This window comes from Ahaetulla prasina, chromosome 2, assembly GCF_028640845.1.
Source record: "Ahaetulla prasina isolate Xishuangbanna chromosome 2, ASM2864084v1, whole genome shotgun sequence".
In the NCBI taxonomy this organism is placed as follows: Eukaryota; Metazoa; Chordata; class Lepidosauria; order Squamata; family Colubridae; genus Ahaetulla; species Ahaetulla prasina.
In genome coordinates this window covers 239,999,299-240,013,320 of record NC_080540.1, presented here as the reverse complement: position 1 = coordinate 240,013,320, position 14,022 = coordinate 239,999,299, and the positions used below count along the sequence as shown (strand labels likewise).

Below are 14,022 nucleotides of genomic sequence, written 5' to 3'. Positions count from 1 at the left end.
ACAAGGCCTCTTTCCCCAACCCCTCCTCCTCCTCCCTGGCAACGCCCCAAGTGCCAGCTGCTGAGGATTAATCTTGGCTCGATCCAAGACAGTGATGCCGAGATAAGTGCGTGCAGCAGAGGAAGAGGTGTGGCAGGCCCAGGGAGTGCTTAGTCATGGAGCCACACCCCACAGGGGATAAAAGCAGGGGGAATTGCTCCGTAGACGCTTGTGTCGGACAAAACTACAAGCTACTAGCTCTTGGACTGCTTCGTGTGAGCTACTGTCAGCTTTTGGACTGAAGGTTGGGATTTCTTCGTGAGTAACTGTTTGATCATCCTGCAGACTCCTGCTTGCCCTGGCAATGGTCTGTCAGTACGCTGCTACTTGATAGAGACTTGGCAGGCACGTGAAGAAACGTTGCCAAAACTTTTTGCTGCCAAAGAAAACCCAGCCAAGTGTAAATAAATTGCTGGCAGATGGCCCTTGGCTGGTGTGCTTTCTTAGGGGAGTTGGGGGGAGGGACAGAACACCTACATACGTATGATGTAGGATAGCTATATGTAGAGGTGGATCTCCCACATTGTTTATCATAAGCAGACATGGCAGAAACGAAACTCTACAAGTACTTCTGTTTGGGTATGCATGTAATTTTTCTGATTTCAGCTGCACAGTGAAAGTGCTTGGGAGAAAGATAAATGGCAAGGGGGAAAAATATATCTCCCAATGGGTACATGATTTGGAATGCAGGCTGTGTACTTGCTGGCTATACCATGATCTTCAGTGAGAATGTTGTCTCTGTGTTTGATGACCAATAAAAGAGTGAGAAAAATAATTAAATAAATAAATTGCTGTAGAAGGAAAACCAGGCAATGAGTTTAGTAAGAAAACTATCTTTGCCCTGTCGTGCTTCTGGGAGCAATGTGTGATCCGAACAACCAAAGACCTATATACAAACACCCGTGAAAACCTCTGAGCACAACCAAGCCCCCACCAACACAGGACACACCCCCAGCCAATCAGAGCACAGAAAAACCCCCATCCAATCAGAGCACAGCCAAGCTCCCACCCAATCAGTTCAAACCCCCACTAGCAGTTAAAAGGAAGAAACAGCTGCGATCACACATTGCTCCCAGAAGCACGAAGCTGAAGCCTGAAGATGACGAATGAGACTTCGTCGAAACGTCGCCAAGACACTTCCAATCTTACACGGGAGAAAACCCGAACAACCAAAGACCTATATACAAACACCCGTGCTGATTTCCCGCCCAAATATTTAAAGGTACATACAAGAATACATAACACTCCTCCCCTCCCAGAAAACACTTTGCCTCTATTTGCATTTTATTTACATGTTATTTTTCGACGTAGTCACGCAAATAACCTGGGCGTCTCCTAGTTCTTTCAGACCTGCGCGGTTCAGTCCTGGGTGGTGTTTTGAGCTGTTCGGAGGGTCTGTTTTCTCCTCCCAGCTCTTTCTCTAGGCCATCGGGCCCTGGATTATTTGCAGATTCTTTTTCTTGGCCATCCGGCCCTGGATTACTTTTGTAATTTTCCCTGTCGTTTCCCTCGGGAACCGCTGGACCTCCGGGACCTCAGCTAAGTCTTGCGCCTCCCCCGGGTCATGGTCAGCTATGGGTTCAAATAAGGAGGGGTCATAATTTGTTTCCTGTGGCTTAGTTTGTTCAGTTATTCGTCTCCTTATCTGATCTATGTGGCGCCTCCATACTCGGTTGTCTTGTAATTCGACCAAGTATGACTTTGGGCCGGTTGCTTTTATTATTTGCCCTGCGAGCCAACTTGGGCCGTCCCCGTAGTTGCGGGCCCACACTCGGTCGCCTATGCCCAATTCCCTTGTTTTGTCTATTTCCCCCTTGTAACCCTCTGGTGTGTAATGGGGAGTCAAACGGTCAAGTGGGCACCGGAGTTTCCGTCCCATCAATAATTCGGCTGGGCTTCTGCCTGTAGTAGTGCTTGGGGTTCTGTGCTGAACGGCCAGAAAGAAGTCTATCTTTGTTTGCCAGTCACCTGGCTTGAGCCTGGACAATGCCTCCTTAGCGCTCCGGACGGAACGCTCTGCAAGGCCATTCGACGCAGGGTGGAAAGGCGCAGAGGGGGCATGTCGGATGCCCTCCTCTGCCAAGTATTCTTCAATTGGGCTGCCGTGAATTGCGGCCCGTTGTCGGACACCAGAGTGTCAGGCAACCCGTGGGTTGCGAATAAGTGGCGCAGGGCTGCGATTACTGCCTCGGCCGTAGTGGATTTCATGAGTATGATCTCCAACCATTTAGAGAATGCGTCGACAACCACTAGGAAAGTTTGGCCATGGAAAGGGCCAGCAAAATCAATGTGGATTCTTGACCAGGGCCCTTGGGGTTTTCCCATTCCCTGACTGGGGCCGTTGGGGGTAGGGGTCTGGACTCTTGGCAAGCCTGGCATTTCCCTACCCTCTCAGCAATCTCTGAGTCCATGAGTGGCCACCACACATAGCTTCTCGCTAGCCCCTTCATCCGGACGATCCCTGGGTGGCCCTCGTGGAGGAGGTCCAGTACCTTTCCCCTTAGTTTATCGGGGATTACCACACGATCACCCCATAACAGGCACCCCCCTTGAGCCGAGAGCTCATCCCGTTTTTTAACAAATTCCTTAAAGCGTTCGCCCGGCGCAGCGGGCCACCCTCTTTGTACCCAACCGAGTACAGTCCTTAACATAATGTCCCGGTATGATGCCCGAGCCACTTCCTTAGATGTGACTGGGCCAGAGTCCAAAGAGTCAATAAGCAGGATGGGCGTTCCCGGCGTAGGGTCTTCGATGGCCCCTGGTAGTGGGCATCTGCTTAACGCGTCTGCATGCCCCACTTCTTTTCCTGGTCGATGCTGCAGCTTGTACGAATAAGCGGCTAAGAAAATAGTCCATCGGGTCAAGCGTGGCGAAAGTGCCACAGGCGTTGGGCGGTCGCCAGCCAGTATCCCTAGTAGCGGTCTGTGGTCAGTCACGATTTCAAAATCCCGCCCAAAAACATATTCGTGGAATTTTTTCACCCCTGACACAATGGCTAGTGCTTCTTTATCTAATTGGCTGTAGTTCCTCTCTGGGGAGGACATCGTTCTAGAGTAAAAAGCTATAGGGGCTTCTGTGCCGTTTGGAAGTCTATGGCTGAGTACAGCCCCACCCGTAAGGGAGGCATCGCAAACCAGCACTAGGGGCAATGAGTTATGATATTGGATGAGCAGGCTGTCACTTGAGAGCAGGTTTTTTACTGCTTCGAAAGCCCTATTTTCCGACTTTCCCCAAGACCAAACAGTATTTTTTCCTAAAAGCCTATGCAGCGGTTCAGCAACGGTCGCTTTGTTTTTTAAAAAGACCGCGTAAAAATTCACTAGCCCCAGGAATGCCTGTAGCTCTGCTTTGTTTTTGGGCGCTGGAGCCTTTCTAATTGCCTTGACCTTGCTCTCAGTGGGGTGAATTCCTTTCTTGTCTATCCGGTAGCCCAAGAATTCGACGGATTCGACCCCTATCTGGCATTTGTTTACCTTGACTTTTAATCCGGCTGTCCGGAAAATGCCCAGAACCTTTCTCAAACGCTCCCCCAATTCCTCTACGTTTTCCCCTGAAATCAGGACATCATCGAAGTAGGGAACTACCCCTGGGAGCCCTTGCAGAAGTCGTTCCATTAGGTTTTGGAACAGCCCTGGTGCCACACTTACCCCAAATTGCAATCGGGTGCACTTGAAGGCCCCCCTGTGCGTTACAATCGTTTGGGCTTCGGCTGTGCGGGCGTCTACGGGCAGTTGTTGGTAGGCTTGGGCCAAGTCTAACTTTGCAAAGACTTGCCCTCGCCCCAAAGAGTGCAGCAAGTGTTGCACCACGGGAACCCGGTAAGCGCTTTTCTGTAAGGCTTTGTTAAGCGTCGCCTTGTAGTCAGCGCAAATTCTAATTGACCCGTCTGGTTTTATTGGGGTGACGATTGGCGTCTCCCACTTTGCGTGATCGACTGGCACCAAAATCCCCTGATTTATGAGCTTATCTAGCTCCTTGTCAATTTTTGGTTTTAGGGCAAAAGGGACTCTCCTCGCCTTAAGCCTAATGGGAGCTACCTGGGGGTCTAAGTTGAAGGAAATAGGGGTCCCCTTGTACTTGCCCAGGCAGTCCTTGAAGACATCTTCGAACTCGTTAAAGAGAATGTCTTTCAGGTTACAGTCACTTCTGTAGATGCCAGTCACTCCCATGCCCAGGGCACGAAACCAGTCTAGTCCCAACAGACTGGGCAGGGTTCCTTCGATGATCGTGATGGGCAGGGTCTTCTTGTGTGGTCCGTACTCGACTCGGACGGAGGTGGTCCCTCGAACAGGGATGCGATTCCCTTGGTAGTCGTGGACTCGTAGCCGTTGTGCTTGCAGGTGGCGCTTCGCGACTGACGGCAGTGACTTCGCCAAAGTGTCCCAGGACATGATGGTGATCGCTGATCCCGTGTCTACTTGAGCCGGCACCGTACTCCCTCTATTTTGGTTTGGTGAAGATCTTCTTCTCCACTGGTCGAGGCGCGCCTATGACCACAGTCGTTTGGTTTGAATCCGCCTTTTTGTTTGAGCCAATCGCGGTCGCCTTGCCGATTCCGCTCTGATTGGCCGATTTGAATTTTCGGCGGAAGGTTGGGCCGCTCGACAAACTTGAGCTAGGTGCCCTTCTTCCCGCACCGCCGACATGTCGCGTCCTTAAACTTGCAGCGTTGGCGCTGGTGTTGACCACCGCAGCTTCCGCATTCGTCTCGGTCCCCTTTGTCGCGTTTCTCGGTTCGGCAGACCCTTCCTCATCTTCACCGTCGGATTCGGTCTGAACCTCCTCCTGGTGCACTGGAGTTGGCTTCGCGCTCGCCTTTGGTGGGACAGGCTTTTGCAGTGTCTCCGCCGCTTGGGTGGACATTTCATGTGCTCTGGCTTCGTCCAGAGCGTTGGCCAGCGTTAGGTTGCTCTTTGCTAGCAGCTGCCGCAAACGGATGTCTCTGACCTCGGATGAGTTGCTCGAGGAGCACCTCGTCTAGGTCGCGGTATCCGCAGTCCTTGGACGCTTTCCTTAGGGCGCCATGTAGTCACTGATGGATTCGCCTCCATCTGCCTTCGCCTCCGAATTCAAACCGCCGCACGTATTTGGACGGCGTTGGCGCGAAGTGGTTTTTTAGTAAAGTCTGTAGAGTTGGCCACGACACCGATTGTAACGGCGTTGGCTCTGCCAGGGCTTCCGCGATATCAATGACCTCCGGACCACAGTGGCTTAAGAAATAAGCCCTTTTGCGGTTATCTGGAACTCCTTGCAGTTCGTTGGCTTCTAGAAAGCTTTCGAAACGGGTCATATACGTTCCCCATTTCTCTTTAGCCGGGTCAAACGGTGCGGGCGGAGTGTAACTGGCCATCTCCGCTTTTCTGCCCTGTGTTTGCTGGGTTCGGGTCTATCGTGCTTCAGCTCGGTTCTGGTTCTCCTTAGCCTCGAGATCCCATCCTCGTCGCCAGTGTTATGTTCTGGAAGTAACGAGGCTGGAGACCAGGGTAGTGACAACAGCTCTTTAATATAGGGTGAACCCAGCAACAGGCTGGGGGAAAAACCTCTCCTTTTATACAGTTCTACTGGCGGCTTCGTCCAATCAGCAACGTGCTGATTTCCCGCCCAAATATTTAAAGGTACATACAAGAATACATAACAATATATATATATATATATATATATACATTTATTGTTTCAACCACTAAGTCACTGAAATGTAGTAGAAACTTTCAAAGACCCCTGAGGGCATCATTCTTTGGAAAAGTTCAGGAAACTCGTACCAAGCAGAGTACTGCGTTTCCCTGAAAATAAGACTCAACTGGAAAATAAGGATGCTTGTAATATAAACCCTACCCCAAAAATAAACCCCAGTTAAGATTGTCATCTAGATCATTGCATTTAGTACTGTACTTCCCTGAAAATAAGTCCTAACTGGAAAATAAGCCATAATATGTATTTTGGAGCAAAAATTAATATAAGACCCAGGCTTATTTTGGGGGAAATGTGGTATTGAACCAATGCTACAAGCCAGAGATATCCAAACTTGGACCTTTGATGAGTGGTGGACTTCAATTCCCTGAATTCCCTAGCCAGCATGAGCTATAAATATGAGTAAGTTGCTGGCTGGGGAATTCTGGGAGTTGAAGTCCACCACTCTTCAAGTGGTATTTGGACATCCCCCTGTAAGCAGCTCTGTTTGCATCTAGTCAAGTCCTCATTTTTATGATTTTGTATAGTGTGACCATAATTAAATAGACAAATCTGGTTTATTCCGAAATATTAGTTTTAATGTCTTGACTGATTACAATTGAGGCAAAGCCTCATTTAGTAACATCATACATGGAGTAATTTGGGAATATGGTTTAATCATAATCAAATCAAAAGGAAAAGAGCTTTTGTGTTTATGGTGTCCTCTAAAAACAGCTGGGTATATATCTCTGTGTGCCCTTAATTACAGAAATAGCTATTACTATAGGAATGTGATTTTGATAATAAGAACATCTGGATATTAAATGGATTATTTTGGGTGACATTCAACTTTGTGTTTTTATGTGATTTTTTACAACTCCAGCATTGAGAAATAAGTCTAGTTTTCTTTCATAGACCAAACTGCTATCAAGAAAATGCTTTGTTCATGTTTTTTCCTTGAATTTTACTATTTTTGGTAACTGTTCAAACCTTAATTCATTTTTTAAAAATTCCACTGAAGTTTCTTGCCTATGAGTGAAGGGAGGTAGTAATACTGCACTGGAATGTAAATTTATTAAGTAGTAACACAAAATGAGTGCAGTGCGGTCTCTACATGGGTATAAGGCTTATATCAATGCATAATGTAAAAGTAATTGAAAAATTAGAAATGGTACACAATAATTACAACTGCAATTATTTGTGAATGTGTTAATTATCTGTAACTGAATGGAAGCAAAGATTAATGGTTATTCACCAGGTACATACCTTGTTCATGTACATTTGAAACAGCTCTTTGAATAAATCAATAATTTCCTGTTGCTAATCTTTCCCCAATCCTAAAGGATTGTTTGGGTTCAATAGTTAGCGTCCAGTAACTTAAATTAATAATTAAACTTTTTCTGATCTTGACAACTAGGTAATAGGATCTCTTTGCTTATTTATTTATTGTCTTACCTTTCACCTCTTGTAGCCAGCTTCCTGAAACTGGATTTTGAAACTGCTGTTTCCTGGAAGAGCCAGAATAGTATAAATATTTATTTTCTTGAAACTCCTGAGAGCATCAGTTGTTTCAAAGAAGTGATGTAAAGCAAGCAGGAGATATAATAAACATTAAGGTGAATGTGTCAATATAATGAATTAGGAAGTCCATCATGTTTCCCATGGGTGAACCAGGTGTCATGATGATGGGTCTAAAATGCTTGTGCAAATCTCTGCATAGTCAAAATATATTTCCTAGGGTTTTTTTTTTTCACTGCCCAGTTTACTACTTAGCATGTTTGTAAAAAGTAAGATCGGAAAGCTGTCTGGGTGACCTTGGGCTACTCATTCTCTCTTAGCTCAACTCACCTGATAGGATTGTTGTTGTGAGGAAAATTGGAGGAGGAAGGAATATTAAGCATATGTGTCACCTTGAGTTATTTATAAAAAGAATAAAGGCAGGATAAAAATCTAAAAAAGGAGGGTTATGTCAAGGCAATTGTCCTGATAAAATCTGGTCAAAACTTGAAATATAGTTATTCCTTTTTGCTATCATCAGTAATGTTGTATCATCATTTTTTTCACTCCTTTCTCATCTATTTTGTATCACCAATTCTTAGGTAACAATATTGCTTATTAGCATTCTCCATTTCATTTTATTTTTTATACATGCTTAATTATTTCAATGGTGGCTGTTTTTTACATTGGAATAAAAATGTTTATTTTCTTTTTTGATACTTTCCTTAAAAAACTGAATATGTCACTGATCTGTATTATTTATATATTGAGAATGTCCTGAGGGACTGGTGGGATTTTGTGAAACTGATTTCTGGAAAATATAGGAAGGTCAGGTAACCGTAGTAAGACTCAAGCTTCCATTGAATGAACATATCATGTTTTCCCGAAAACAAGACCTCCCTGAATAATAAGCCTAAACAGGCTTTTGAGTGCATGCACTAAAAATAAGTCCCCCCCCAAAAAAAAGTCCTCCCCAAAAATAAGCCCTCCCAAAAATATTTAAACACATGCGCAGACAGTCCCCATTTCCTCTGGTTAGGGTTAGGGAGACAGATCTGGAAATCTTATTTTCAGGGAAACACGGTAGATACTATTAAATATAGCCCATTGTATTCTTTTATTTTGAGAAATATTATTTATTTATTTCCATGCCATTTACTTAATGCTTTGTTAAGAGGTATGGTGGCTCAGTGGCTTAATCAGCTCTGGCAGTTCAAATCCAATCACTGTGTAGGAGGGTGAACTCCTGTTATTTGCCTTGGCTTTTGTGCACTTCATAGTTCGAAATAATGTTCTATGCAAGTAGATAGATAGGTACCACTTTGGTAGTGAAATTAGCTTCTTTTTGAAAGAAGTCAGATTCCTGACAGCTCTGAACCTTCCCAGTTGCCCTGCCTGTTTGTGGGGCAGCTCCGGGAAGGAGGAAGCCTTGGGTATAGGAAGAGCCATTTATCTTTCTCTCTGATGGAAAGTCAGCTCATCCTCCTGCGGGAGGAAGTACACAAGAGTCCCCTAAGGTAATTTGGCAAGCCAAACTACTATTCTGCAATAGCATTGTGGTCTCCTGGATACTGTAACCATGCAATACAATCATAACAATAACAACAACAACAACAACAACAACAACAATTTATATTGCAATATTGGGTGATGGACAAATTAAAGAGAAACAGCTAGGAAAAAATAACAAAATATTGTGATTTGCAAATTGAAGTTGGGAGATTGTGGAGGAAGAAATCCATAGTTGTACCAATAGTAATAGGGGCCCTTGAAGCAATGTCCAGAGATGTGGGGGCACAGTGGTTAGAATGCAGTATTGCAGATTAATTCTGCTGATTGCCAGAGGTTTGATCCTCACTGGCTCATGGTTGACTCAGCCTTCCATCCTTCTAAGGTCAGTAAAATGAGGACTCAGATTGTGGGGGCAATATGCTGATTCTGTAAACCACTTAGAGAGGAATGTAAAGCACCGTGAAGCGGTACATAAGTCTATGTGCTATTACTATCAGAGCAATACCGAAAGGGCTGCCCAGATACATGAAAATTTTGAATCTATTAGACATGAATATTCTGCGTTTGCAAAAACAAAAACAAAAAAACCCGCCTTACTCAGATCTGCCTTTATACTCAGATGTTACCTTAATAGCTCTTAGGTCCTTGGTTAGGACTTGAATGGTTAAGTTTTTACCAGTCACAGACTGTGAATCGAAATGAAGATTAAATCTTAAATAATAATGCTTTGTTCAATTCAGGTGTGTGATCATTTATGTTTTTATGAAAGTGTTAATGTATAAAGGCTAATGTCAAAAATACAGAATTAAAATGTTGTTGTTTTTTGTTACTATATTTTCCTTTATCCTGATAGAATATAAATATATGTTTTATCTTTCTGCCTGCTGCTTTATAAGAATCTTGCCTGTCATAAATAACATATGGTAATTATTTATAAGACAAAAAGGGTCAACATTTGTACGTATTTTGTGACTTGTGAAGATTTCCAGGTGTTTTTACATGCAAAGGTATTGTGGTCCTTAAACTTTATATACATTTATATTTATTGCAGGTGGGACAGCATCAAGACAGAAAGGATTTTTGGGATGCATTCGTTTTTTACAGTTAAATGGCAGAGCTCTTGATTTGGAAGAAAGAGCCAAAGTCACCCCTGGTGTAAAGCCAGGTTGTCCTGGACATTGTAGCAGCTATGGTAACTTATGTCACAATGGAGGAAAATGCAAAGAGAAATATAATGGATTCTCTTGTGATTGCACTTTTTCTGCCTACACAGGGCCGTTCTGTAAGAAAGGCAAGCATAAATTGTAAATTTATTTTATATACAATATTAAAGGAAAGCATTGTTTATGTGTTACATTTTTTAAAAAGATGTCCACTTGGAATTATACAGTTCTGTCTCTCTGACATTATATTTGGAACGCCAGATGCTGACAACATTTTTTTTCTCCTTATGTGACAGGCTCGAGTGGTTTTTACCGATGTCCCAAAGGTGCTTTTTTCAAGAGGCAGCTGGACTTTCTGGTTTTTCTTTGAAGACATTTCGCTTCTTATCCAGGAAGCTTCTTCAGCTCTGACTCTTCCCATCATCCAGTCAGAGCTGAAGAAGCTTCCTGGATGAGAAGCGAAACATCTTCAAAGAAAAACAAAGTCCAGTTGCCTCTTGAAAAAAAGCACCTTTTGGACAACCATGACCTAGATGACTGAGAATCTCCATAGACTTTTTACCAATGTGTAGGTCCAAAACCATCCTGCTTTCTCAAATGCTGACAAATTAATATGTAGTTTATGTCTTTATGTTTTTGTTAAATAATATATAATTTAATAAAGAATACTGGAAATAGATGAAGAATACAAACACTATCTTCCAGACTTTTTCCCTAACATTACACCAGCAATCAAGAGGCAAACAATACCCCAATCAAAAAACTACCAATTTAGACAGAACAGAATGGAATAACAGAGTTGGAAGGGACCTTGGAGGTCATTGAGTCTAACCTCCTGCTCAAGCAGTAAACTATAGCCCAAGGAACCACCAAGACCACTTCCATCATTACTGACATGGAAAGCCATTAGTATAGAAAATGAACAAACCCCCACTCCCTACTAGCATTGATGATGTTACCAAGTTTGGTAAGGAAATATATGCAAGAAAACAACCAAGCTCAGAGAGCACCAAGGACCCTACTATTATAAAAGAAGTTGAAGTAAAATAATCAGACCAATTACTTTGGAATGATAGAAAATGAAAACATAGCTGTCATTCAATTATGTGTTCTACAAAAACACAAGTACAAGAGAAAAACAGTTCACGTAACTAATCTGTTTATAACTGGAAACTTACTTTCCTTAAATTCTTGCTCCAAAGCATGCGGACAATTATTGTTAATGTTCTTAAATAGTATGTATGAGTTTACATTCTTATTTCTTAATGCTTAAATAATAATGATTATGTTATTATTTCTTTCTTTTGGCAAACATTTCTTTCTTTTGGGAAACATTCTTTTGGGAAAATTGTTACAATAAATAGCATACTTTACTTCAAGTTTATATTAAAAACAAAACAATGTTGTTTCAGAGATATCTGCATATTTTGGAGCTGGTTCATCAGTAACATATAACTTTCAAGAATCCTACAATGTTGCCAAGAACTCCAGTTCACATGCTGCTTCTTTTCATCCTGATATGACACTAACCAGAGAAGCGATCACACTGAACTTTCGAACAACACGGATTCCAAGCTTACTTCTTTACGTAAACTCATTCTACAAGGAGTATCTTTCAATTATTCTTGCCAAAAATGGTATGTATTCTTAATAGGAATAGCAAACCTACCATTAGTTTTACTTTGGATGTTACGTGTTTAATATAGAATAGAATAACAGAGTTGGAAGGGACCTTGGAGATCTTCTAGTCCAACCCTGTACTTAGGCAGGAAACCCTACACCACTTCAGACAAATGGTTATCCAATATCTTCTTAAAAACTTCCAGTGTTGGAGCATTCACAACTTCTGGATTCAAGTTGCTCCACTGATTAACTGTTCTAACTGTCAGGAAATTTCTCCTTAGTTCTAGGTTGCTTCTTTCCTTGATCAGTTTCCACCTATTGCTTCTTGTTCTACCCTCAGGTGCTTTGGAGAACAGCCCGACTCCCTCTTCTTTGTGGCAACCCCTGAGATATTGGAACACTGCTATCATGTCTCCCCTAGTCCTTCTTTTCATTAAACTAGACATACCCAGTTTCTGCAATGGTTCTTCATATGTTTTAGCCTCCAGTCCCCTAATCATCTTTGCTGCTCTTCTCTGCACTCTTTTTAGAGTCTCAATATCTTTTTTACATTGTGGCGACCAAACCTGAATGCAGCATTCCAAGTGTGTCCTTACCAAGGCATTATAAAGTGGTATTAACACTTCACATGATCTTGATTCTATCCCTCTGTTTATGCAGCCTAGAACTGTGTGGCATTTTTGGCAGCTGCTGCACACTGCTGGTTCATATTTAAATGGTTGTCCACGAGGACTCCAAGATCCCTCTCACAGTTACATGATAGCTTCTCCATGAGATACTTGACTTCACTACTCTGATTACCCTATTAAAGCTCTATGTTTGGTGGCAGGAAATATATAAATCACCCTATTATAGTGAGATCAAATATGATAGGTCAGTTTTAATAGAGATCATCCATTCCTTTAAGAATGTCAATACTATTAGCTACTAATTTTGTTTAGAAAGAACAATGCTGTTTTTTCCCCCAAGAAATAATAAAAGAATTCGTACCAAAATGTTGCTTTTGCATGTAACTGCTCTTTTTATTTTCTGTACTTTGAAGAATTGCTGTGGCCATTTCAAAAACATTAAAAAAATTAATGTGCAATGTATGAAATGTTATAATATTAAAACATGTAATTGTCAGTACTGCAAATTACTGCTTGTTCAATATGAATGTTAGAGTATTGGCATCAGTTCTGAAATTATTACAAGAACAGAATGTAATTAACAGAGATTTTGCCAGCTAAGCACTTTTAAACCGAACTGGCTGCCTGATACAATAGTAATTTTTTCAGCTGTCACTCACTCTTATTTCCTTTGATGAAATGATGTCTCCTAATGAATGACCTATTTTTCATGTCTACTTTTGCAGTTCAGTTTTATTACCTAGCTGTTATTCAAACTATTGTTTTCGGGGGGACGGGACATTTTTTTCATATGTGTGTTTGTGTTTGTGTATCATCATGAAACTAATGAATTCTCTATTCCCTTAGGAAGTTTACAGATCAGATATAAGCTAGATAGCCATCGAGATCCTGATATCTTTAGTATGAATTTCAAAAGTATGGCTGATGGGCAGCTTCATCGTGTAAAGATTAAAAGAGAGGAAGAAAAACTATTTGTGGAGGTAATGCCAGAAAGAACGAAGGACCTGGATATCACTAAAGAGAGAAAGCATAAAAAATAATTAAATGTATTGATTTAATAAATTCATGTACTTTTGCATGAACTGCAGAATTCTGGCTAAGATATATTTTTTGCTATTTAACAACAGTATACTCTCTATTTATTTGCAAATAATACATTATTTTAACTCTTACAAAGCATTTGCAAATATGTAATTTAATGGGTGGAAACAAATGTGGAATCTTTTCATCTCATTACCATTTCCCCCCATTAGTCAAAATGCAACTGTGTCTTGGATTAAATCTTGAGAGTTTGAGGTGCAAGTACTTTTGATACCTGTCTCCTTGGCAAATGCCAACTTGACTTTTAAGATTTTTAGGAGCTGTATTTATTTGCCTAGGAGCAATGCTTGGAGATCAAAACTTAAAGCTTTCACATCTGTATCATTGTATATCTTCTATAATTCAGCTACAATTGCTTAAATCATCCTTCCATATCAAGGCCTTAAGAATTTTTTAAAAATGGTTTAATCTTCTGTTTTGGTGAAAAGGGATATATATTGTACAATTTTTATCTTGTCACTTGTTTGATTTGATCATTTTAATGCTTAATTGCATTCTTTATTAACGTTTGTGTTTTATTCTATTTTCATATGTAAATCATTTTGTGATTTGTTATGAAGACCAATATAACATTTAAATAAAAATAACTAAACTAATTGATATAGCCCTAGGGCTACAGTTGTTAAGACATCAGGCTAGAAACCAGGAGATGATAATTTCTAGTTTTAGAAATTTCTAGCCTTAGGTACAAAGCCAGCTGGGTGGCCTTTGACCAGTCACTTTCTCTAAATCTAGGAAAGAGGCAACAGCAAACTGTCTCTGAAAAACCATGTCAACGAAACTACAGGGAC

General features: G+C 41.7%; 1 protein-coding gene across 1 annotated transcript in view; it reads left to right on the top strand.

Annotated features, from left to right (window-relative positions):
- Positions 1 to 14,022, top strand: part of CNTNAP4 (contactin associated protein family member 4) — a 307,943-nt gene that overhangs the window by 278,393 nt on the left and 15,528 nt on the right. Inside the window, exons 18-20 of the mRNA XM_058172405.1 lie at positions 9,767 to 10,006; positions 11,291 to 11,515; positions 12,977 to 13,110. Of these exons, the coding sequence (XP_058028388.1) occupies positions 9,767 to 10,006; positions 11,291 to 11,515; positions 12,977 to 13,110 (599 nt within the window). The remainder of the gene's footprint in view (positions 1 to 9,766; positions 10,007 to 11,290; positions 11,516 to 12,976; positions 13,111 to 14,022) is intronic.